At 37.5% G+C, this 26955-nt stretch overlaps 1 protein-coding gene across 2 annotated transcripts; it reads right to left on the bottom strand.

Moving 5' to 3' along the window:
• Positions 1 to 3781: 3781 nt before the first annotated feature.
• On the bottom strand, positions 3782 to 26923 carry HAT1 (histone acetyltransferase 1). Of its 2 annotated transcripts, none has more exons than XM_059820453.1 (11): positions 26838 to 26923; positions 24474 to 24559; positions 21716 to 21791; positions 19860 to 19980; positions 13820 to 13999; positions 13464 to 13585; positions 12859 to 12963; positions 12409 to 12515; positions 9408 to 9559; positions 8015 to 8131; positions 3782 to 4175 (listed from the first exon to the last, which is right to left on the bottom strand). In XM_059820453.1, exons 1-11 carry the CDS (start codon positions 26921 to 26923, stop codon positions 4008 to 4010), a joined length of 1320 nt encoding a protein of 439 aa, XP_059676436.1. In that variant the 3' UTR covers positions 3782 to 4007. The 2 variants fall into 2 exon arrangements, with proteins under 2 accessions (XP_059676436.1, XP_059676437.1); XM_059820454.1 differs by lacking the exon at positions 26838 to 26923 and adding an exon at positions 25741 to 25800 and having other exon boundaries at positions 24474 to 24545.
• Positions 26924 to 26955: the final 32 nt, after the last annotated feature.

Genomic DNA, 26955 nt, shown 5'->3' with positions numbered 1-26955 from the left:
AGGAAAAGCATAAAGAGCAACAAAGTCTCAGTGAGAGACAAAAAGGAATTGAAAAAATGATCTATATAAGCAGACATAAATCCTTCATATAGACATTATGGGCTGCTTACCCTCCTGCTGACATTGCAGAGGGAGACAATAGGTCAGTCTTGAATTGCCTAAACTGCCACATAGCAGCTTTGTGTGTTTGTTCATAGGAGGCACGGACACTTACCGCCCAAGATACTGCTTCAGCTGCATAGACCTTTATTCCCCCTACTACAGCAGTTACAGTGTCCTTCAGATCCTGCAGCTTCAGGTAGCTTGCTTTCTCAGTTCTGAAACTATAGGTTTTCTGTTGTATTTCTTCAGGTTATTAGTTGCTGAGCTAGAAGTTGTTTCCTAGTATCTGCAGTAGGTAACTTTTATGTTTCAAAATACATGAAAGGGAACAGTTTGACCCAGGTTTCTAAACATAAACGTTTTTCAGAGCTTGATTTACCTCTTAGGACAAAATCTTGGATTAGGACCACTGACAATAGCTTTGCATGGAAAGAAAATTTGTCTCTATCAGTTGAACCAAATTCACTATTTTAGATACTCCACTGAATTTTCTTGCAGTAGGTTCACTGTCACTGTGACTGGATTTGTAAGTGACAGAAGGGCAAACCAGCACCCTGATGACAGCAGCGTCTACAATGAAAAACTTTAAATATACTTACACATCTGATGTACATTCTGAAAAGACTATTCAAATGCACAAAACTCAAATGCTGTATCAGTATGTTGTGCAAAGTTTCACTTTATGTTTGAGTGAAGTGACTGAAGAATCTGGATTTAGCCAAAATGCAGAAAAAAGTAATAATTTAAATCACATACATAAACCTATTGTTAGCGTTTGCTCTAAGTTCCTGTTAATATGCAAGTAACTCAAAAGAAGAACAATAGCAGCTTAAGATAAGAAACCTAGGGTAACAGATTATATGTTTGACCAAAAATAATTTTTATCCAGGATTACTTTAGTGTCATATTGTGCCCAGAATAGGAGAGCGCTCCAATAGCATTCAGCTTCAGCTATCCAATTCCCACAGGCCTAACATCTAGACTTGAGAAGCTGCTACTAAGCCTCAGTGTTCGTCAGCTCACAAAATGAGATCCCCCCAGTATCTAACTGCAATTCTATATAGACAGCTGTTATTAGTTCACAGGTCCTCTTCTCAGCATGCGAAAGTCAGACAATATTAGTGATAGCTATGCTGTTTTCTATGCTACACTGATAAGTATTTGTTTAAATATAGTAGGAAGTCCCTGTTCATAATTATGTTACTACAGAATTATAAACAGGAGTTACACAAAACTTATTTTATTTCATAAATATGACTTGCCGAATAGCTGGAGTTGCTGCTGTGTGTACTTCAGAGACAAGAATCCTGCAGCTCATATGTAGGTGAAATTTGTTATCCTGTTGAAAACCATGGAACAAAATATCTGGACTAGTAAGTCAGAAAGCTAGGAGCTTGTCTAGTAGCATCCACTGAGACCTGAATACTTAGTCAACTTTACCATTAATGCTCAGTCTCTAAAAATGTTAGTTCAAACAGACTGACCCCCAAAGCCTGCTGAACTGAACTGGTATATTATTCCCAAGCAGTAGTGTCAGTAGAACTATTGCTGTTCTCTAGCTGTTAAGAGATTATTGCCTCTTTCTCTCTGTCAACGGATAGTCCAGACACTTCTTAGACCACTTCAGGCAAAATCAGCAGGGCTAGTTTTATTTGCTGATGAAGGTTGTTTTGACTAATTGACTTAATTAACTGTAATGGATTAGGGAGTACTCACATGGTCTTTCCTGGCAGCAGTGCTGTAATCTGCTGCAGGATGGCAGGATTCAAAGTTTCTGGATCTCTAAGGGGCTGTTTATTCCTATCTTTCGTGCCAAGAATTAGTAACGAGATAGTTCCTGTAAGCCAGATTGTAAGTTTTGCTGTCCACAGGCACATCCCAACAGGTTAGAATGTTCCCAGACCATACTGGAACAAGAAACCATGCTCAGCCTAAGACTGTACCTTCACCACTAAGGGAACTGGAGGCACTATCTCACCTCTTTCAACAGTGTTAACAAAAAGGAAAAAAATATTCCAATAGATTATAAAAAGATTAATCTGCCCTAATAACTGTGTGAGAGGAGTTCCACTATTTGTCTAAGGAAAGCAATTTTGTCCTTTTGACTCAGTAGTTTCTTTCATATCCGTCCTGCACCATCAATTGAATACTGCAACTTTCACTACCTCTAGCATCAAGCCTACATTTCATATTTCTCAGCCCTTTTGGGACATCCATATAACCTAGGGGTGACAGCAGACAAACCTCCTTTCCCTTCCCGCATCAGGTACTAAAAGGATGAAAGGAACAGGTATGTCAGACTCTTCTGCTTTTTTATGCTCCTCTTCACACACCTCCCCCCCCCCAAGTAATTTCTGAAGAAGGAACCAATGTTCAACCTACCTATGTGGGCAAACAGCCCATCAAGCAGTGGTTTTCTTGTTAGTCCTACAGTTGCTTAAAAGGCTTAAGCTTCTTTGTAAGAGGCTTCAGCCTTTGTAATGCAAAAACTCAGGCAGCATTAGACTTCCCCAGAAGCACAAGTAATATCCTGACCTCTATGCAGAAACCAAATTAAAGCACAGTCCTTCAGTTCAGCTTTCCCTCTTCTGGCTTATCACCAACACCTGAACATGTTCAGTAAGAAACCAAAACGAACCAAACAAAAAACCCACCCCAGCCCCCCAAATCCCACAACTTACCTTCAGGATTACTACTATAATCAGGAGAGGTCTTTTAAAAATTGCTATTATTAATGAGCATAAAAGATTTGGATACTAGAGTAGATGAACAACATAATATCATACAGACAAGATATCCTAGCCAGAAGAATTAAAATTTCGAAGAAGAATTTAATAGAAAATACAAAAAAATCCACAGGAGGTTTTAAACATTTGGAAAACATTACACTTTTTCTCCACATCGTATCAGATGGTAGTAGAGAACTGTCAATCTACAAACTCCAGTTTTGAAAGCTGGACCTGAATCCCATTAGGACCATGAAACATGGTTAAGAAATTTCAGTGACCATTATTCAGATCAAGTCCTCTTGATTACAAGCCAAGACGAATCAGTTCTAAAGTCTGAACTACAAGAAAAGATACTGTAATTTATTCCTTTGAGGGAGTAGAGACAGGACGACCTCAAGCCTGAGAAGTAATGGAGAACAGAATAGAGTCAAGGAACTATATAAAGGCACTTGCTTCCTACAGATTTGTATGTTTCTTACACTAACTGAAGTAGAAGTGCTTTTGTAGCCCTTACAATGTCTTGGCTGTTTCCCCAACTACAAGGTATTTTCCTGAAATAGTGAAGCTGCAAACTTGGGGGGTTTGAAAAAGAATATGCTCAAGGCCCTTCAGAGGCTTAAACAGAACAGGTCTGATAGCTTATGGGAACAGGATCCACATTTAAGAAAGGGTGAAGAGCCTGTACTCAGGAAGCCTGACAGCCAGATCACAGAACCAGCCTTGTAACCTACTCATAGGACATCAAAACAAAGAGTGCACAGGCCTTACACAGTACAATAGGATCCAAGTAGAACAGCCTGAGGAGGACCAAGTTAGGAGAAATTTAAGAGAGGTGCAATATTTATATTGCTTAGATTTATGTACTAACTTGCTATTCAGGTATCTATTAAGTTTTAGAGGCAAAACAGAAGGGTAAAAGAAAATTCATACAATTGAAGTGATACTGTATCTGAGAATCTACATTGTTTATTTCAGCAATAAGTGCCCCCAAACCTAAAGTACAACATTTAAAAACCTACAACAAAAAAATAGAAAATATTCAAAATGCACAGAAACACAAGTCACCTTTAATGTGATTAAAACGTCACATGAGATTTTTTGCAGTTAAGTGGCAATTAAGGATGTGCTTTACAACACTGTACAGAAATTTGCAAGTTTCCTGTACAGGCAGGATCCTCATGCTTGTGCAAGTCGTTCTAGGACTCTTCGGTAATCTGAAACAAGTTGTTGGAAGCTCTCTTCTAACTGTTCATGTTGCATGTTTAGGTCTATTTGGTTCAACTGATTCGTCAGCTCCTCTGGTCGTAGACACCTTCTCATCTTGGCAAGTTCTCTCTGCTTTTTCTAAGCAATCAAACAAATAGTAGTTTGAACACAACGAATAATCATGAAGAACATGGTATTTCATTAAATTTATTTGATTTCAGTATCTAGTTCTTTAAGATGTCCCCAACCCTAAGAAAAAAAGTAACAGTGATTAGGACATCGTTTCTGTTAAAGCCTCATAGTTCCTCTATTACCAATGAACCAGTGAAGTGAAGAATGATTTCAAAGTTTTTCCTTAACCAAATAGATTAGGTCTAATGGTACTTCTACTACTGAAGATGTATGGCACGAAAAACTAGACTGTAGAAAATTGACCAGGATATTTAGTTCTATGCTGACATTAATCACACTGGTATCCCATTATATTGCTCTTCAGCCAACTAAATTTCCCCATAGTTGACTATCAAAAATTATTTTTAAGCCTCCTGTACAGAGAAAACGTTTCAGGAATTGTTACAAATTATTCAAAAGTTACCAGGGATTAGCAGTAACAGCATTGAAATGCAATAAGATTATTTACAAGCATAATCATTTGTACAGCAAGATGATGAGGAGTTTCCCTTGCTGTGTGACATATGTGATATTTTACCTGTTTCTTAAATACAAAAGTATTTTGAGGTGTTTTTCCTTTGCCCACATACATTTCATTAAAAAAATGCATTATGTATGCCTGATATCTTATTAGTAAGTCTTTGCAATGCCTATGGAATCATAGTGTTTGTTAAAACAACATTTTCCCAAACAATTCTACTTCTACCATCAGTCTCAAAATCAAAGTCCTTCTGTACTCTATTTAATTTTACACTTATCTCTCAAAGGAAAATTTGTTTTCTTTCTATGATTGATGCTGAGGGTCAGGAAGACAGAGTAGAGACCACAGTAAACTGTAAATGAGTAAGATCAGAAAAACTTTGATAACCTCCCACCGATCGGCAAAGTTCAGTTCAGAAAAGGAGGTTCTGTATTGGAGTCCTGATGAGACCTCCAGGAACATTTCTGGCCAATAATCAAGAAACATTTCCTTGTAGAAAGGATGTCAAAAGCAGCACAGCTCTTCAAATTTTAGATTCATGTTAGCTCTATCTAGTCAAAATAAGTAAGATACTCAAAACATATGATGAGCTGGCCAAATGAAAATAGAGATAAGTATCTTCTGAGCAAGCTTCTGCCAGTAGAAAAAATAAAACCTCCTTATTCTAGAATTAATTCAAAGTCTGCTTAATTAACAGGAATATCTGTTAAGATTATAAATATTAGCTCTGAAAAAAGACGCCAGCTTTTAAATGCCCACCACGTCTGATACTGTAGCATCTAAGTTCCAGATTCCACGTAAAAAGCAAACTCCCTCCACATGTTTCAGGTAACCACTTGTTTCAACATCCATTTCCCTCCAAATATACTAGCAGCATATCCAGGTACACAAGATTCTGAAACCTGCAATCAGTGACATTTTGCCTGGGCAGTTTCAAGAGGATTCTTTGGGAGCAGGTTATTGGGCTGGGCAGAAAAGCATATTTTGTTCAAGTAGTGAACCCAAACAAAGTGTTATGATTAATAAAAGCAGCACAGCAGTGGTGCTTACTTCCAAAAGGGATGACATGAACAAAGACATGATCAAGGAGACATGTCTAGCAGCACAGCCCACTAATGAGCATAAAAAGCAGAGTTCTTCAGAAATGGAGAAGTCACAGTGAAACTGAAATTTCACAAGCTGCTCATCATCTGAACTATCTTAGAGTTACCAGAGATACCAAATCTTTTATTTCCTGTATTAGTAGTACTTACACAGAGAGCGACACAATTGGCTGTATCAGTGATTCCAATCCAGTAGTGCCATATACATAAAAATCTCAGTATTTTTAGCAACAGCCTCCTTGCTAATGTGAAGACTTCAAGGGGAATAGATGTATTACAGGTATTATCTGGGGTTTCTGCATACAGTTTTATTCCTGCTACTGTTAGCCAGGAAATAGCTGTAAGATGCAATACCATTTTTACTAGATTAAGGTAGTGGCAATTTAGAATTATCCTACATCTGTACAGCACTGTTCAAATGAAGCTATCAAGTGCTTTATATAAAAAATGATACCAGCATCAGAGTATGCAGTAATATTTCTGATTCTTTATTAAAATTTGTGTCGCTCGCCCCCTCACACCCCCATTACCATATATATTAAAAGTTAGTTTAATTACAGTTCTGAAAAGCTTTTGAAAACAGCACCATGACTAAAATTTATTGGAAACATTTGTTTAAAACAAGTGCATGATAAGCTGTTTACTAGGCAGAACTACCATAAACAAGACGGTGGTATTTCTGAACATGAAACTTAAAATAAAGGAAAGGGTGTTGGCTGCTTTAAGGATTTTTCTGAATCCTCATTGAAATAACTGAAAAATCAAAAATGCAATATTCTGAAGTAGCAATATTGCATTTCTAGCAATACAAAATCCATTCATTATTAATGCATTTATTCCATGCAAAGACCGAAGTGGAAACAATTGCTAGAAGCACTACAATTGAAGCTGCTTATAGAATTTTGTATTTCCCCCATAGGGCTTCAGTGCTGAGTGAATGAATTGAAACCATGTAACAATCCTGTTAGCTGAAAAATCTTGGCTTATTTGTAGCAGACACTGAGTGAAATTTAGCAAATGAGACAAGACAGTCAGGAAAGAATAGGAAGTGTTTTGATTAAGGTCCTGCCACTCAGCATGACATGGTATTATCTCCAGATCAGACAAGTATTTAATACAGTGCTGGGTTCTCTTTTCTGCCAACAGCCACCCTAAGAACAACATGAGTACCATCGAAGTTTTGCTATTTTGGTATAACAGGGTAAGTGCTGCTTTAGGAAGGCTTGCAAGCTAGTCAAGGTATTCTCATACTTTGTGAAACTTTTCCACCAGGGTTTTGGTTTGCTTAGCAAGTACTTCATTGAAGAGAGTAGCTAACATAAAAGCGTTGTCAGACATTGGAACCGGCTGCCCAGGGAGGCGGTGGAGTCACCATCCCTGGAGGTATTTAAAAGACGCTTAAGGAACATTGATGAGGCGCTTAAGGAACATGGTTTAATTGTGGATTTGGCAGTGTTAGGTTTACGGTTGGACTTGATGATCTTAAAGGTCTTTTCCAACCTAAACGATTCTATGATTCTATGCTAATTACAGCAATAAACCTAGATTTATTTGTGGTCTTTTGACTCTTAATACAAAGAACTGATGCCATTAGTGACTAGGATTTTTTTTTTTAATCTCTATCGCAAAAGGTCAGTTTATGCAACATGGACCAAATATACTGAAGATCCTGAGAGACATACTTAATAGGAACTAAGAAAATTACTTTGCATTAAGTTTAATACTTGCTTAAACTTCACTGTTGAAATTATTTTATATTCCATCTGCATGGGAGTTCTATGTTGACATGGCTAGATTACTTCTAGCAAGTTTGTAAAGACCTGTTTTGTAAAGACCTAGCTAACAAGTAGAACAGGAATCTAAACTATACCTAGCCTGCAGTATAAAATTATTACAGCATTTACCCCTCTTCAAATTTTTGGCTTATCTATTTAAGATATTTTTAACCTTTTCAAGAAATTGACATTTTTTTTCCCCTTAGGCCTACCTGGGCATAATACCGCTTGTACTAGATAACATAAGCATAGTAGTAACTTCCTGCTGGAATTGGGCAGGAAACATGCTATGTATGAATGTTCTCTGCATCTGTATACATGTCAGTTGAACACTGCATAACTAATAGTAGTTGATTGGCAACATAATTTGCATTAACTACATTTATGGAAATGAAAGTAAAATCAAGTATAATTAGCCTTGAAATAAGATACTTAAGTCATATACACCTTATAGGGGCCAATCAGTCTTCTTTTAATGTCCAACCGATAGCTTCTGGATTGTTCTGCATCACCCATATCTGTTGCACGTAATCGGAGAATTTCATAAACTCGTCTTGTGTGTTGCTGATGAACAGAAAGGAGAATAAAAACCATGTCTGAATAAAGAGGCCACTCAATAGAACTGAAAGTGGAGAAATACTGAAATATTAGAGTAATCCCTCAGCTTATCAGAAGACAGTCAGAGGCATGGACAAAGCCTGTCATACCTATCCTCCTATCTGATGGGTTAAATAAACATTCTTGGTTTTCATTCAAAACCATTTTCTTGCATGCAGCCAGCATAAGTGTTGCACCAGCTGTAGACGTGCTTCAAGGACCTGCTGTAAATGAGCAGCAGAAAGTCCAGAAGCCAGAGTCCAAAAATACTTCAAAGAACCAAAGGATTGGACTAGAGTGACATTAAGCAATGTTTTACTAAATAGTATTACTTTGCTAATTTTAATAATCTCCATATACCTACTGCCCTTCACAAGGCCCTGTGGAAGTTCTAAATATGGGAATGAAACAACAGTATTTAAAGTTTTCTATTTACTAGGGAAAAAAATGAAAGAATCAGTAAATGGAAAAACTGAAGTGCTTTTGGAACCAGGATCAGCTAGTATCACACCTGGGAAAAGAAAAAAATCATGTCGCTACTATATTACTATTAACTGTTACATCTGTATGAAAACAATTTAAGACTAAGTATTCTTTTGCTGAGCAACAGAACAAAACCAAGATGGTTTGTTTGCTGCACTACCACATGTTCAGACACTGTTAAAAAACCCAATTTATTTATCCTTTCAGGTTTAATATATCAGGCATAGAAGGCTGCAGATGTAGCTTCCTTATACAAGCTATACCATTTTCAAGAACACATTTGAATACGGCTTCACATCCCCCCATCCCTCAAGCCTCAAAGTTTTCAGTAAACCACATTGAAATACATTTTTTTAATTAATCTATTCGTGCCTTTTCACTACCATACTCACTAATGAGTTTAATAAATTTGCTGGTAATCTCCTGAGTAAATTAATTGTTCAATTTAACTGTTTAGTTCTCCAACTGTTTAGTGCTGCCTTAATAGCAGTTGTTTGCTACTTTAGTGTTCTGCATTCCCAAAACAACACTTGTTATTTGTGTAAATATACTTGAAAGAAATTGAAACCATGTCAAAATCTATTATGTCAACAGAATTAGTAGGTTAAAAAAAAACATTTATCTCCCTTCCAGATATATCCTAAAAATCTGCGGAAATAAGCCAGCGTGTGTAAATCCCAAGTCTCCACCTCTATGTTTACATTGTTATTCTACTAGTTTGATAAGAACAGGTCCAACTACAACTATTCTGATTTAATACCTTATTTATTTTCAGTTTTTGTTGAGCTTCCATCACCATTTCTTGACTAAAACCTTGCATTAACTTTCCTGGGGAAAAGCAAAGCAAATCTTGACAGAGCTTTACAAGAACAAAGTCTCTTAGCTTCACATAGTTTTCAGATGGATCTTCAGCTAGAAAGAATAGAAAAAGCACGTAGTTAATATCAGCATTATTTGTTTCCTCATCTCTGGTACGTAATTACAAAGAACTATGGAAAACAAAAGCAGATACAGTATTCATCAGTCTATAAACAACCGTGTTAATCTTAAGTACTGCTATCAGTTTTAGATGTTTGACAGTAGACGTTAGAGATTGCAGAAAGAAAAACATCTAATATTTTTCGTATGCAGTACTGTACAGTATTATATATGCATTTCTAAAAGATTGACAATAACATGTTTAATCCAATTTAACTCCTTGGGAAAAGAAAATTACTCTATGTATAAACCCTTTTTCTTGAATGTTCCATCTATTCTGTATTTGACAGAGTGGTAGAACTACTGGAACACTAATTATGTGGAAAAAGACTGGTAAAGCTATCCTACTGTATACAACTAAACCAGCCGAAGACATGTATTGACCATGAGTTATAGTCTTCATTAGCAAGGAAGATAGGGAAAGGCACAAGGACCCAAAGGACAAGATTATCCAAAATTAAAAGGCTGGAAGGACCTAAGCAAAAGCTGATCACAACTTCAGGTTACTTCCATTTTGCTTAAAGTGGCAGCAGAACTACCAAAACTGTTGCTTCAGAAAAAACACCAAAGTTGAGAACTAGCTTCGGTGAACATCAACATGGTCCCATATGCAACTTTGTTCCCACTTAGGAACTATGCAGAAGGAAAATGCTTACAATGTTGAGAATATATTTCTTTCTTCCTTACTTAGTTGTTTAGACAGGCTTACTACACATAAATAGGAGGGTCATGTTCCCACCCCCCCTCCTTTTTTTTTCTGTGGACTAGCATTGTGGAATTTATTGCTAAACAGCTTCTATATCCCAGAGCTGTGTTTTTCTTTAGTTTCAAGAACCACTGTAAATAGTTGAAATCTGCAGTTTAAGGATGATCAAAAGCTAGTAAGTTACCAAGAAGAAGGACTGGGAGAGAAGTTTTTGCTGTGTATATGCAGCACTGCACAAGTGGCAATTTATTTTTTGGGTTGGAGAATGCTTATGATGATTTTATCAGTTAAAACGTTTTGTGCATGTGTGGCCTAATCTTGTATGGCAATTCTTATAGCACTTATTCTGCAAAAGAGACTGGAGAAACACAGAATCACAACGGTTGGAAGAGACCTGTAAGATCATCGAGTCCAACCATCAACCAACACCACCATGCCCATTAAACCACGTCCACAATGCCACGTCCACACATTCCCTGAACACCTCCAGTGAGGGTGACTCCACCGCTTCTCTGAGCAGCTTATTCCAGTGTTTCACCACTCTCTCAGTAAAGAAATTTTTCCTAATATCCAGCCTGAACCTCCCCTGGCGCAACTTGAGGCCAGAAGCTATACTAAAATTAATTCTATTCCTTTTCACTCGAATTAGTTAAAAGATGAGGCAGTTTCTGTACAGTAAGTATTATCAGCATACATTTAACTTTGTCAGTTAAGATGACAAGTTAAAAGCAGAACAAAGTATTTGTTGTAAATGTGAAACTCCAAAGTATTTTTTTTTTTAAAAAAAGCATTAGCTCTTTCAAAGAGGTTAAGTAGATCTTCATTTCCTCTTTTCAGAAAGGTTAGAGGCTTTACTTCACAATTTTAGATGCTATGTAACTAAATATCCTGGCCATATCAAGATTGTCCAGCCTGATTTTCCCCTCGAAAAGGACAATAAATGATTTTGTAAAAGCCTTAATTTCTGTAACTTCAGTGCCATGTAGAATATTGCAAGCTTTCTCCTGCTTTATTCCATAAAGAAAGTAAAACCTATTTTCGTGCACATTTACCATTTGCTACAACCCCACATTTAAGGCACTGAGTCATGAACACATCACATGATTTATGCTGTACCATGTTAATACTTTGTTTATCCTCAGCTGTAAAAGCTATGTAAAGCTTTGTACTATTACAAGGAAAAAGTAAAAAATGCGTGATGCACATCACTTCCTGTTGCATAAATGAAGTTATACTTCCTTAGGTTCTATGAACTGGATTAAAATTATGAGGTAGATTACTTTATGTTAGGATTATCCTGCAGCAATGCATTATGAAAGCAAGTGTTCTATTGTCTTTTAATTAGAATGGGGAACTTATTCCTAACTAAGATGAGGTCTGAGATAGCACCTAGAATTGAATGGTGAAGTCATGTTTTCGAACTGCGTTTCTTCCTAAATTGGACTTGAAACCACAGGACAGATGTCATGTTTGTAGCCATTTTTTATGTTATGTTTTTTATGCACATAGACCCTTTTTCCCCTCCGCCATTTCATCAATAATTTTTTAATTTAGGTATTTGTGCACACACTTCTAATATCATGGGTGCCTTCAGCCAACAATACACGCTCCTGGAGCACGAATTTTGTACAGATTTTTACTGTCTGTAAAATTTTGGTGTGCACACTAATATTAATATGCTATTTTAGTTTGGTGTGTCGTGTCCCCCCCCCCCCCCAATTTTGAGTTTTGGCTAACAGGAGTAAGTTGAACAAGGAATTTGACAAAGCTTGATCTCTTGGCAAACTCAGCTGTGTATCTCACAATAAAATGGCTAATTAGCTGGTAATCCGTTCATGCTAGGGATTGAATTTTCCTGGTGTGCTGTTCTCTAAGTAAAGGATTTAAGGAGCTACATTATATACAGTTCTTCTGTAAATCAGGGTACTATTAATCCTGAACTGAGCTGAAGCTAAATCTTCAAAAGGACGTTTAATTCTGACAAATGATCATGAAAGTTCCCTTTCACAGGTTGTTAGCCTGCGAACTACACGTTGCTTATTAAACAGGTGAACAGAGTTAAAAATTTAACACAAACCTGTTATATCAAGTACTGTAGGAGAAGACATATAATATCTATGAACTGTTTCAAGAAGCTGAGCACCATGGCCTTCTCCTTGGAATGGTGGCAAGATCAGCATCTGGCTACAGACAAAGGAAGTTATTTTCAGTTCAAATGCATGCATTTGCAAACATTATAATGTAAATGCTTAAAAACGAAATGGTATTTCATTTTAGAGTAAAGTACATGTAGCAATCTTCATGTTAAAATACAATTTTTAACGGAGTCTTAAAACTGCTAAATATTCAAAACTTGTTTGAGATTCCCTCTGCTTCAAGAAGGGAACAATGAAATAAATCAGTGCATAGCCAGCTAATAATGGGGATTTTTTTAAACAAATCAACACCATTATAAACAAGTATTGGGAACTTCAGCAGTTCCCTCTTCTGAAATAAAAGGCAAGGCACGAGTTACACCGCCAATTACCTTACACGTGGCCGGGTTTTGTCTGGGTACACATAGTAATTATAGACTGTCATGTAGCCTACGGTCGCAAAGAGCGTAGCTCCATCCTTATTATACTTCTCAAATCTGCAGATAAAACAGAAAGCCAAGCAGGTCAATTACAGTCGCGCTCCCATGCAGTGTCCATTTTCTTTTCCATTCTCCAACTGAATTTTCAGTGTCAGCAAGCTACTCTGTGAGGGCCCAATGGGTACACCTGCTATGTTCTGAATGTACAATTCACTTAATTGGTGTGCAGCAACTTGGATAAATCAGGCCTCTTTACAGCACTTCAGTGCACTTGCCTATTATAAAGATGAATAGGTGGCAAGTAAAAGAAAACACAGGCAAAGCTCATTTTACTGTTTAAGCCTACATTCAGGGCTCTAACGGACAACAGCATTTAATTCAGCTCTATTCTCAAGGTTTCCCAAAGCATAATGGAGGAAAACTCAAGCCTCATAAACAATAGTTTTTCTTTCCTGGGAAAAATATCATTATACTGCTCCAATAATTGGCCAGCCACAATTAAAATGCAGGCTTTGTGGAGGTAATAAGGTCCACTGTTGCTTTAGAACTGTACTTACACTAGAAAGTAGTTCCATCTTTCATCATCTACATCAATAAAGCTAGCAGTTTCAATAAACCACATCAAGAACGTCTGAAGCCTTTCATGATATTCTCGAAAGCCTGGACATGTCATGTCGGCCTAGGGAAAAAGCCAGGAGAAGTCAGGTGAAACCTATCACAGATGTAAGAGGAAAAAAATACGTGCAAAACCTAATTAAATTCTCCAATACAAAAAGCATGTTTATAATTATTAATAAACTGGTATAATGTTAGTATTTATATACTATAGTTAAAACATTACTGAAAGTGCATCACTGCAAAATAAAGTTTAATTTGGTTGCTCAAAAGCAGAAGTTTCACTTATTTTTCATACCTTGTATATCTGATATGTTATATCTTCACCAGCTTCCTCATTATGGACAGAATACGTGTGTAGCAGCGTTCCAAAGGGCTTGAAGTTGACCTCCTTCTCCAGCAGAGACACAAAGTCATCTGTGTTTGTGCAAAAACCAGGAGGAATGATTTCTCTAATTTTACTTTCAACATCATCTGCCTGGAGATTGTAAAAGGAGGCAAGATCAGTGGAAGATTAGAAAAAGACAGCACTGATGTCACTATTGTGCTAGAAGAAATGAATATAAAGAAGATGCTATGGCCTAACAGTAATCAAAAAAATAGGGAAAAAGAAAGCATTCCTGTTGTTCAGCAGTGACCTTCCAGCAAGTAAAGGAGCTGCACTGACGAGATCCAGAAAGGTCATAATCCAGCCACTGTAAGCATCAAAAGGCTCATAACTACAACTTAAGTTCATGAACATTTTCATATTTAAAGATTGTTACATTTGTCCAAGTAAAACCCAAGAGTGTTGATAGCTTTTCTGGAAGTGCAGCATAGTCAGAAGCTAAGACTTTCCAGACAGCAATTCTCCAAGACTGTGCTACACAGTCTTGCGGAACTCCCAAACAAGCAGCTTACAAGAGGTATTAGGTGGTGCAGAATGGTGGTGTGGAGGAAAAGGGACAAAGACCAAAAATGGTAGCTCCCAAACAAGAAAGTGACAGCTAGCACACTCTCGCATTCTTATGTCTCCCTGTTTGAAATGCCTGCCTACAGGATCAGCTGCAAAACACATTACAAACTCAGAAGGCAACATCCTGCATTCAAATCAAAGAACATTTTGAAAACAAAGTTTGACATAAAGTGATAAAAATATAATTTAAGGATACTGTCAGCAAATCTGACTTGTAGTCCAACATACTGGGTAAGAAGAAATATTCTGACACCAAAATCAAATTCAGAGATTAAAATTACTCTTTTCAGACAACCAAAGTGAGAGACTATCAGCTGAGCAGACTTCATAATCCTTTTCAGACCCCAAAAAGACCACTTGATTGAATACATTTACTACTTCTTTTTAACCATGAATATTTGATGAAGTTTCACAATAACGTATTACTGCTTCTCACCAGGCAATAAAACTTAATGAATTGGTCTCAACTTAACAAAACCGTACTCCTCAATACAACCCCTAAAAGCCTGACATTACATTCAACAAAATGAGCTTACATTCAATTCAAACTTTCCTCTGGACAATGAATCCAGGTTTTTACTTAATGGAGTTTGCCGTGAGTTCAGCTGTAATGTTTGTATTGTATCTATTTCCACAAGGACTGACACAAGAACACTTTGTGTTAACTTACTAAGCAGCTCTTTCACACCGTTTACATGCATGATGGGTATTAGTTCAAAACCAAGACCCTTGCTACTTAGCATTCAAAACAGGGAAATTAAGATGCTTAGAACAAAATACACTACAAAAGGCTAATACAACATGCTACTAATTCCTGTCCTTTCAACCATAGTCCCTTAAGTAGAAGCAATGCACCTGCAAATGAATAGCACTTTATCATTCAGTTACATTTTTAGTGTAGAGAAAGATGGCTGTACTTCAGCACAAACAAGTTTTATTCTTAATGGTTTGGTACTACCAACATTTATATTTATATTTGTAGAGAGCACTATTAAGCAGTTAAAATATAGCTCTACAATACTTGGTGTAAGAACCCAGTTAAAATGTGTACAGTCTTTACATCCATTTCATTCTCAAAACAAAGGAGATGCATATATTGGAACCTTTGCTATTCTTCTTAAAGCAGTATTAGTTAAACATATTTTCTTCACATTTACCAATTTAACTGCATTACATAAAATCAGCCCCTTTTTTCAGAATCAATGAATTACATAAAGCAAAAATATTCATATGGAACACATTTTAGAAATGCTTTTTTTTTTTTTTTTTAACTGTGCAAGTGCATTGTTTACACAAATCTTAACTCTGCACTGCTGGCAAAGCTATAGGAAACCGCAACTAACAATCTGCAGCAACTTTCATTTTATACATCTGAAAGAGGCATGTAAAAATAATCTAGAATTAAAACAAGACTTCCAAGCATCAGTTCAATAACTCAGACTATGTCGAAGATATCTGAAGAGAGTGAATATGCAGTATGAATTATTATATAAATAATGTTTAAGTAATTTTGCTCTCCTCACATTTTTAAGTTTCTTCATTAGGGATAAGAAGGAAGACAAACTTTCACCTGCAAACAGCATGTAAGATAATGCATCCATCACTGGCCGCCACCACAGAAAAATATTGTTTTCCATAAAATAGAAATAATTAAATAATGAGAACAGAGGCTTTGCAGATAAAGCAGTAGATAATCCTTCTCAGTTCTATATGACCACAACATATTTCCACCTACTGCCTCCTAGAAGTTCTCTCCCCTTGAAGTGGAGCCTGACATAATTTAAGAAAAGCAGCTATATTCTTCAGTTACTTTTAGGGTTAACAAGATCTCCCTTTCTAACAGAGGAAATGCCAGAATCCTCAGTTTGAGTGGTGGCATAAGTTTAAATGATCCAATTTTCAGTTAGTAAGTCCTGGAATACTGGAATCTAGAAATATCAACAGCATACAAGTAATTTGTTTCATTAATACCTGCACTTTTTAATGCAAACAACCATTACATAGTAGGCCCTTTCCAAACACTTCTCTCTGAGGTGCTCATAATCCAAGGAGTTACCAAAAATTTGTTTACTGCCTTTCCCTTGTTTATTTCTTTGATATTGGCAAGAGGCTCATTTCTTTTATCAGAGCAAGGCACTCATATCTTACTAAATGGCATGGAGGTACACGATGAGACACAAGTTTCTGTTCAGAAAAAACAATCCAGTTGACTACTGCAGCAGTGTCACAGGCAAAGCCACTTACAATGAAGGGTTCAAAAACCTGAATGAAGCAGCCAAGAGTTTTTGAGCTTATGGTTCATGGAAGTACGTATGGCCTTTAATGTATTACCTTCAAAATCAGAATCACGTGAGGTGATGATGGGGAATTTGGTATAGGCTTGTAACTAAACTTGATTTGTAGTAGGACTACTTAAGTGGGCAGTGTCTCTTTGTATACTGCATTTGACTCTGTACAATTTTAATATAGAGATTATTTTTGTACTAACAGGCAGTCATGACATTTGCATACCATGTACATGCTGTTTCAAAGTGGTTTCATTTAAAATAATTATAGAAACATATTTAAAAGCTGAATTTCTCTAACAATTATACATATTAATTCCAGTGGATAGCAATGGAGTGATCAGTAGTATTACTTAAACCAAGGATGCCCAATATTAAAATTACGCTTTTTCATTAACTTTTGTGTAAAGCAAATGTATTACACCAGCTGCAAAGCAAGATAAATACATTTATAGTAAAGACTGTTTCAGAGGTTAGTAAATACTTTCCCCCACCCCATCATAAAATCCAGATGAAAAGGAAGATACTTGAACAGCTGCAAATCTCAAAGCAGCAAGCAATTTGGAGGTCAATGCTATTAATATTTACACTAGAAGCAAGCAGCCTCTCTTCAAATATTTGAAAGCACCAGCTCCACCCAAGGGATAAATTCTGTCCATTTTCAGTAAATGAAGTGCCAACTTCTGTTCAAAACATAATCATACTTTGCTGAGCCTTCCCCACTAACATGGTTTAGATCCATCTTTAGGGAGATGATATTAAGACGCATAAATATGACTGGCTCTTGACATTTCAGGATCTTATCTTCTTCCTCATGTTTGAAAAGATCTTGGAGAAAAAAATAGTGGTATTGGGAGGAATATTTCTGTCAGTCCTAGCAAAGATTGTAGCAGCTGCTTTAGCCATTATGGAACCAAACTTAGTACCACAGAATAAACCCACTTGCTGTTGAATGGGCTTGCGTGGGTATTTAAATACAAAATCCTAAGCTGTGAATAACTTTGCAGAGCATTAAAACTAACTTCTCACTTGTAACCAGTTACGTTAAAGGCAGAGACTGCTGTCCTTTCCTAAACACCATCGATTCACAGCATGAAGATTACCTGTCATGTATGGCAGATAGACTGTGTCTTAGTACAATTATCCTGAAGGAGCTGAGATCAGTAACCAAACAGTTAACTTAGAAAAGTAAATGTTAATATGCATTTAAATCAACACCCTGCTGTAATGACAGCTTATGGTTTAATCTCCACAAATGCATTCGTATCTTAAGGTGGTTAAACTAATGGCAAATACAAATGCAGAACAAGATTGATGACCACCATACTTTTTTTTCCTACTAAGGTTTAGATATAGCCATGTGAGCAGCCTATTTGGATGCACAGAGTTAACAATACCCAGGGTAAGCTACCACATTCTTCCAACTCAGTCAAAGCTTGTAAATACTCTGGAACATATAAAAATGCCTTGCTCAAAAAGATCTTCTTTGTCCTCATCTCAAAACCTTAAGCAACTGGAGGAATAATTCAGTAGAGGAAGCAGGGCTTGAAAGAAGCAAGGATTCTGCGTGATCAAAAAGTCACAGAGTGTGCTCAGAGCAAGACAGACCTCATTTACCTTGCTTATACCTCTAGAAAAGTAAAGTGGCTTTGTTACTTGTACAGAAAATAGATAGACTGCGAGTAAAAAGGTGCGATGGTGTGGATTGCTGTTGTGACATGACTTTGAAATTATATTGGTGAAAGGTTGGACTGTTTTATTCTAATGATTACTACTTTGCCAACAGTCTTTCTTTTTTTCCTTATTTCTAAAAACCTTCTGAAGATTGAAGAGCATGACCTTTCACTCCTAAGATATATTGCCCTAGCCTCAGAAGTATTTCAGACATGTCCAGGCACTTAGCATGTTGAACTAAGTATATTCTAATACAACTTCAGAACAAGGAAGGGCAAATTTTAAAAATTCATATAACAAAGTCATTCCAGTATTTTTTTTGTTTAGAATAGGCCTTTCCTTGAAAATATTTAAATAAACTCCGATGAATTTGAAATTAGGAACTTAACAGAGCTTAAAATCATAAAGATGCTTACTTTTTTTAAAAAAAGCTTTTCTCAGGCAGAGTAATCTGAAGTCAGTGCAAATCTATAGCCATTTCACACTACAGAGTATTATGAAGATTCATCAATAACTGTGTCAATAGGTCTTCTGGAAAGAAATAAACTCATTTTTTTCTTCCTTATAACTAGGTAAAACTCATAAGATATTAAGTTTTCTTAACAGAACAGAGACCACTCTGAAAAACTGAGTTTTTCTAAATAACTATACAGGTACTTATACAAGTATTTAACAGTTAAAAACATTGTTAATAAGGTATTTTATTCCTATTTGTAAGTTCCATATACCTTTCTTCAGTGGCTGAAAGACTGATTAGCTTAGCTTTTGTGGGGTTGTCTCAAAAATATTCTGAGGGCACATAGGCAGAAGGATTAAAAACAAGCTTTTCTACAAGTGTTCTATAAGCTTGGAAAACTTGTAGGCAAAAGAGAAAAAAGGAAAAAAACAAAACAAACAAAACATCCTGCAGATAATTGTATTATTGTATGTGCTTTACAGCTTACTTAAAGGAATATGACACCCAATCAGAAGTTTCTAATCATGTTTCTGCCTTACTTGTTCTCCACATTTGCCATTTAAAGAGACACAGTCAAGTATCCTACCTCATGCAGTGTTTACAGAAACCTCCTTTTCCTTCTTACTGAATTGTCTTCAGTATAAAAAAACCACCAATGCTCCTGGAAACAGTTAACATGAAAATACAGACTTGCTAAGTTGTTGTGGTTTTTTTGGTATTAGCACCTCATGTTTGACTGTACTGTTTGACACAGTTTTGACAGTACTGCAGTCAAAGGAGGAACAATGGGAAAACGTACAGATGAAGTTCAAAGCTTTTTTCAGCTTCGCAACAAAGGAAGCTTTGTTTATTTGCTTTTAATGTAAATTATGTTTGGGTGGGCAATTACTAAACCTAGCATTCTTGTCCATATCCCAACTAAACCTTCACAATAACATTTTAAGTGCAGGTCTGGTTCTGTATTTACCTCCACACAGTCAAACTTTTCATTAACTTTAGATGTATATTCGATGCGGAAGAGCGTTGACAGGTTACCAGCGATATAGTACAAGAGGATCTTCAGTCCCTTGTAGCCAAAGGCAACTTCACTGAGGAAGGAGAAAAGAGCAATCAGGAACTCTATATAAGCTTCACAGCAAAGCATTCACAGCACAGAGCTTTCATTTAACAAGCTTTGAAGTTCACATCATCTTTCCCAGTGAGGTATATTAAGCTTCCTAATAGGAAAAGGGAATCAAACTGGATGTACACTATCTAGACAGAGATAATGCCTTACACTATTTCTACTAGTTATTTTGCTCCTCTAGTGGAGAAATAGAACACGTTCCTGAACTCAGTAAGGTAGTGTCTGCGCACTTACTGTGACAGCTCAAGAAAGAATACCTGAAATAGCTAATACTGCATTTACGTTTCTCAGTATCTTAAACTCATTAACATTTATTTATATTACTTGAGCAATAACATTTATTAAAACTTACTTCGCAGTCCAGTATAATATTTTGGAATACACTAGTGCAATTTATACTGCATAAAACAGATTGATAATCAGTCGTAGCAACCAGTGTGGTTTTGGTGGACAGCTTCAGTGTACTTATCCAATCTAACTAGAAACAAGTAAATGGAAAAAAAAGGTATGGAATACAAAAGCCTTTTTTACACTTTGAAAATATGAGTTGCCTGAACATAAACACGGTACTGTTTTGAAGTACAGAGAATTTCTTTTCAGGCAAAAAACTGAACTGAAGAAAATGGTAATGTTCACAGGGAAACAGGTTCCTGTTTTGTTATCTTAATGCACAGTTAAAATCTCTTCTACTGAGATTTTTTTCTTTTGCGGTAGCACATTTATAATTTAAAATTTGAAGTGTAAGTGCCAGAATAAGAATCTGCTCGTTAGTTATACTGACAGATTGGAGAGTTCTCCCATTACTGAAAGTATAAATATTGTCAATGATAGCTGCAGTAGATGTGTAATAGTGTAACTAATATTATTACAACTAACATAGGTAATTCACCCTACTTGGAGTATGTAGAATGCTTTTTGCAGGAATTGGAAGTTAAGAAACTTAACTACTTCAAAAAGTCCACCGATACATGCATGTGGATTTTCCTTAGTGTGGGGTTTTTTTTTAAACTATGGCCAGATTGCTGAATATCACTCTACTGAAAATATTAAATAAACTTTAGCACTAGGGACATAGTGGCTAACTTCTCTACAATATTAATGAAAATCAGCATACTTGAAAAAACAAGAAACAATACTTTTCTATAGTTTCTGTACCCCCTGCATGTCTAACTGGTTACAGGTGTACATATTAGAGCAAATAAACACCTGAATCCAACACAGTTAACATTCAATGATCTAGAACAGCCACCAATACGAGTTGAAGTTAGTACTTCACTTCTGTGTTTTATTCACTAAAAAACCCCATGTAGTAGTAAAAAATAAATTGATATACTGTTGCTAGATACTGGGTTTTGGTACACATTACTGTGAAAGTTATTAGCAAGAATTGATAATTCTTTCCTAATCTTGGAAAAATGCCATGAACACAATACCCACTTAAACAAGGAATTCTGACTGCAGAATCGGGTATTTCGTTCTCTGCTAAGCTACCTTAGAAATAGCATATAAAATTACTACAGGCTCAAACTCTATGAGCTAGGCACCAAGGCCACTGTTTAACTACAAAGCCATAAAACTAAAGTATTGCTGTGTCATTTAAAATAGCTTGGTATAGCAGGATTTCTTGTTTTCTTAGAATTTGGAAGCAACTTTCCCCTTCCAGACCTATTAATTTGACTCTCGATACTTTAACTTACTCGTCTCCAAACACTTGATGGCTATACTCTGGATTAAATGTTGTGTTGTCATCCTCCAAATCCTCAGGAAAGCGAACTGAGAAGGGGGGGGGAAAGAAAAAAAGAGCATGACCCAGTCATCAGTTTCAGTTTGTTTATCTATAGATGCCATGCTAGATGTTGATGCATTCTTCCACTACAGAGTCAGACAACTTCAATTACGAACTCACCTACATTAAGCTGGCATACAAATGAAATTAAGACATCTTGTGCAATTTAGATGCATGTTATTTGACCTGAGGAGATCAAATCATTAAGCAGAATAAAACTGAGAAATTGACATAGATGTATACACATATATATTTCATATATATATATATATCTCTCTCTATATCTATCTCCCTCTCCTGAATGTTACTGCCTTTAACTTCATCTTGAACACTGAGGACACTGCCCAGCTGGATATTCCCACAGTAAGCCAGACCGATCATGTAATCAATGTTGCGTTCTCATTCTGCCATTCTTCTCCTACATGCAGGAGAGAACACTTCACTGTAGGGGGTTTTCATGGAGAGATGAATGGGAAGAAATGTTTATGTGCATTTACGTTCATGTCAAAGTTTTGGAGAATCAGCATGGATACATACAAAACAGCTGCACCAGTTCTATACTGGTAATTGTACCAATATTATCAAAATAATTAGTGATTTTTTTTTCTGACTGTTTACTTTTCCTCAAAGCCTAGTATTAAACAAAGTCTTTTCTGGTAGTGTAAAAATATTCATTATAATGGCATCTACTCAAACTCAGTAACTTTGTGAACAAGCATTTTATTCATGGAGTTATAGCAGTTGCTCCACAGTAATTGTGCCAGGAGTTCTTTCATCATAAAATATATGATCTATGATTAGTGGATGAAATTAGAGATTGAAGTAGGACTTTGTAGGAAAAATTTTAGAAGACTGAGATATTTGACACCCAAACATCCTCTGTGTATTTGCAGTTAAAGAAACTACCTAAAATTGGAAGGTATATAACTCTCAACTTCGGCAATGAAGTGGTAGTTCAGCAACATTAATAAGGCACAGGTAGCTCAAGACAACAGTTACACAGTTTTAATGTTGAATGAGTCAATATTGCATTAGCACGAACATGCAATGTTGTAGGAGTTAATATTGATATTAAAGCTTTTTTTTTTAAGCATGTGGAATATTGAACTACAGCTTCATTGCTGCTTTACTCCAGTAAAAGTGGAGATGAGAAAAGAATTTTTTTCTGATAATATTAGAAAGGAATCAATCAAAGAAGAATGCAAATGACGAGTGTTCTAGCGACAAGACAAAAATTTGGCCCTCTCAAAAGCAAAAGAGAATGGTTGCTCTTGTCTTCTCAGGTTTAATTCAGAGAGCAACAGATTTGAGGCAAAATAGCAGTGTTAAAAAAAACCCACCAAAACCAACAAAAAAGCAACAAAACAAAAAACAAAGAGCAATTCTGAATTGTCACCATGGAAGAAATTAGGACCCTGAAGAGGCTAGTGTATGACTGCTTTTCTACGCACGTGGGAAGTAAGTCCTTTTCTTTTTAATGGTACCACTTTGTAGCTTCTCATCTTTTCTCTTAATAAAATTTGTATGTGGAACATCTACACTCTCTGAAATACAAAAGGAAGCTAAAAACATTAGCTGAGATGGGCAATGGGTACCTTGATTAAAAACCCTCTAGCAGTCTCCCTGAAACCTGATACAGTAGCTCCTCAGATTTCTAGACAAAATTCACTCAATCATTATCTCTCATTCTTTCCTTTGGTTTTAGAAAGGTGGAAGAGAAAAAGAAAATGTTAGATCTAGTCATAAAACCATTATTTGAAATAATGTTTAAGAGGAAGAGAAATACTTCACAATTACAGTGGTTAAAGACTTCAGTATTTTGGTTATAATGACGTTTTGTCTCACAAGGCAAAGGTGATTGTGTATTAAAAATGCTACTAAACTACACAGCATAGATTGCTAGTAGTAGTTCTGAAAAGTACTTAACAGGTTCATTACTTTTCTTAATAAATTACAGTATTTGTACTGCTCAAGGGAACAAATTGCTGAAGGGTTGGAAAGATTAAAAATTAGACACATATGCCTTATTCTTCAAGTTATTACTGCTGCGCGTAAGTTTGAGATATAAGCAAGTCCACCAAGAGTTCAGTAATTCAGTCTGTATTCTGGGTGTCCTAGTAAGCAAATTAGCTATAGAGAGCAATAAACAGTTCTCGAAAGAGTGACTTTTTTTTCTATTCAGATTTTAAACAATTTTCATTACAAATGTCTTGTGTAATCCAGATGTTGGGGGGGAAGGGCAGCAAAAAACCCAACAACACTTTTCATTCTTCTTTCTTGCTGAAATGAGTTCTGTTGCCATGGTCACCATGAAGCAGACACATACTTAGGACTGCACCATAGCTTAAGGATTAGAGAAAAGGAAAACTAGAAGAACATAATGAATACTTCAAGAAAATAAGACAAGATGTAATTCCAGTGCACTCTGGTAACATGCCAATAAATTGCTGATGACATTATTATGCAGAGACAGGACTGAATTTCTATAGCTGTACTTTAATTGTAGTAGTGTCAGCAAAGCTAAACTATGTATTCCTATTCTTGTGTTTATATGTTTATGTTAATAAATACACATTGGAATCTGGGTGGATTTAAGTTTAAGGAAGTTTCTTTAGAAGGTACTAAAACATTCCAGTATCAAATACACAGTATTTAAAAAGTAACATTACCTAATTTCAGCTGAATTGCTTCATTTGTATTACACTTGTATTCAGCCAGCTTCTTCTCCATAGCAGTAAGTCCTGAAGAAAAGGATTTTTTTAGAAGAGTTAAGAGGTGTACAAACTATGTGTCACTATTAAAGGAACATATGTAGAAAAATGTCCTCAAAAGCAGAAAACACATACAACACAAACCCACCAAAAATACCAAACAAGTAGGTAAAAAAAGCTACAATATCCTACAATGTGTAAAATTTCTCTCAAACACTCTTCTGGAACTAGAAACAAGAACTATAACAGAGACCACAAGCAGCTCTTTTTAGTTTTTGAGAATGAAGGTCATTACAATAAAAAAATTTAGATGTTCTACGTTATTACCAATAAAATGTATTTGAAAGCTGTAAGTAAAATTAAGACTTCAGTCTAACAGATGTTTCTTTTAAAGAACAGCTCACATTTCAGGACATTTCAAGTGTTTGCATTAAGTCATTTTCATAAACAGGTGTTCATGAACTACAGTGGCATATATACCACCAGCAATTATCTAGTTACCACTTCTCTTCCAGAGTGAACACAGAAGGAAATAACAAACAGACTGCATCTAGTCTGGTTTTCAAAGCATAATCCAGCACAGAAAACATGTGTCACTTATCATGGTATTTTTCAAGTGCTTTAAAAATCCAGCCCCCTCTTCATTCCGGAAGTCTCATCAGAAAGTTCTTCCTCTAACTTCAGATAGTAAACCTTAAAAACAAGTTTGGGCTTTTGATCTCCCCCACCGTTAACTTGTGGACGTGGAGGTACACTCCGGCTTACCGCTACTAAGCTGGAGGACCGTGAGCCGAGGATGCCTGCCTGCCCAGCAGCATGTCCATAGCAATAGTGGGGTGGAAAGTTGGACGCCCTCCCCACCCAGACACCTAATTCCCCGGCCGTCCGCGCTCACCGCGGTCAGCTCTCACCGGCAACCCCACCCGCTGATCCCGCCACGGCCGTCCCGAGCTCACGCTCCACTTCCTTGCCCCATGTCCCAACCACAACGGCCCCACGCGGGGGCGGCACCGAGGCCCTGCCAGCGCCCGAATGAGTCCAGCCGAGGGAAACAGTATCAACGGCCCCCAGGGCCCCACTCCCCCTCACGGAGAGGCGCCGGCAGCGCCCAGACCTGTTCCCCCAAGCGGCCAAGCCGCCACCGCGGTCAGGGTGGCAGGGCAGGCCTTGTCAGCCCTCAGAGCGCAGGCGGGTGGCGCAGAACAGACCAGGCCCAAGGACTCACCAGCCATTTCCGAAGAGCAGCAGCGGCGGCGGCAGCAGCCGAGTCACCCGGCCAGAACGAATCAACCCGCGCGCCCACTCACCGGAAATGAGCGCGCACACATACACTTCCGCTTCCGCCCGCCGAAACGCGGCGGGGAGCCAATAGCTGCACAGTGCGAGGCGCGTAGCCCATGCGCATGCCCGGCACCACCCCAAGCGTCGCGCCGTCCCGGCGGGAGCCTTTAAGAAGCGCATGAACGCGTTTGGTTGTTTGCATAGCCCCGCCCCCAGGGAGCCACCACCTGGAGCCACCACCTAGAGCCTAGGCTGACTCGGCTTGGTCGATGCACATGTGCAGGGCTTCCTACCGCGGCCTCGCACCTGCCCGCGGCGGTGAGGGACACCGTGTTCGCGGGGCGCAGAGCGCCGAGCCGGGCCAGGCCGGGGCGCGCCCGCGGGTGCCCCACTATCACTTCGGTTTGGGATGTCAGGGTGCCTCCCCTCGGGCAGCTGGGTGCTCTGGACGCGAGCAGTTTAACCCGGCCCCAACCTGTGGGCTAAATCGGACGTTAACCCTTTGTGAAGAGGCCTAAATACATCTTCCCTTCCCACTTTGAGCGGGCAGAGCAACCTCTTAGTTCCGCTCTTTTGTCACCTACAGACCTTATGGCCCAGTACCGCTGTACACTTCAACTGAGGAAAAAAAATAGAGCTTTATCATTAGTAAAGAAAGCCACACGCTCAACCACTGCTGGAAGGACCGTGGAGTTTTCCGCAATTTTCTTTTAAGGGTCTGTTTTCTGTTTCTCTGCAACTAGCGTGTGCGTGGGCTTGCTGAACAAGACAGTTTAGTGGTCAAATACTTACCAAAGAGGCAGATTTCCAGCAAAACTATTTCTGTTGTCAGCTGGCACGTAGGCACATATGTAGTATGTGAGCTCCAAGTTACCTTCAGGAAGTTTTTGTTGACCCGTAGCCAAAAAAAGTTCTGCTTTCTAGGGAAAATTACTTGTTTTAAATTTACACAGGTGAGCTACTGTTTTGTAGCTACCATTATAAACTCCCAATAACTATCTTGTAGTTTTATATCTCAGTGTGTTATCTGAGGTATGACAGAAGCTGTCTTTCTTGTTTTCCGGTGACACGTAATAAAAGAGATCTTGTTGGGCCCTTGAAATAGTACAGCAAGACAGAACATGCATTATTATTTAAGTGAGGTTTTATAAACACTTAC

Source organism: Gavia stellata, chromosome 8, assembly GCF_030936135.1.
Source record: "Gavia stellata isolate bGavSte3 chromosome 8, bGavSte3.hap2, whole genome shotgun sequence".
In the NCBI taxonomy this organism is placed as follows: domain Eukaryota; kingdom Metazoa; phylum Chordata; class Aves; order Gaviiformes; family Gaviidae; genus Gavia; species Gavia stellata.
This window is presented reverse-complemented; position numbering and strand designations above follow the sequence as displayed.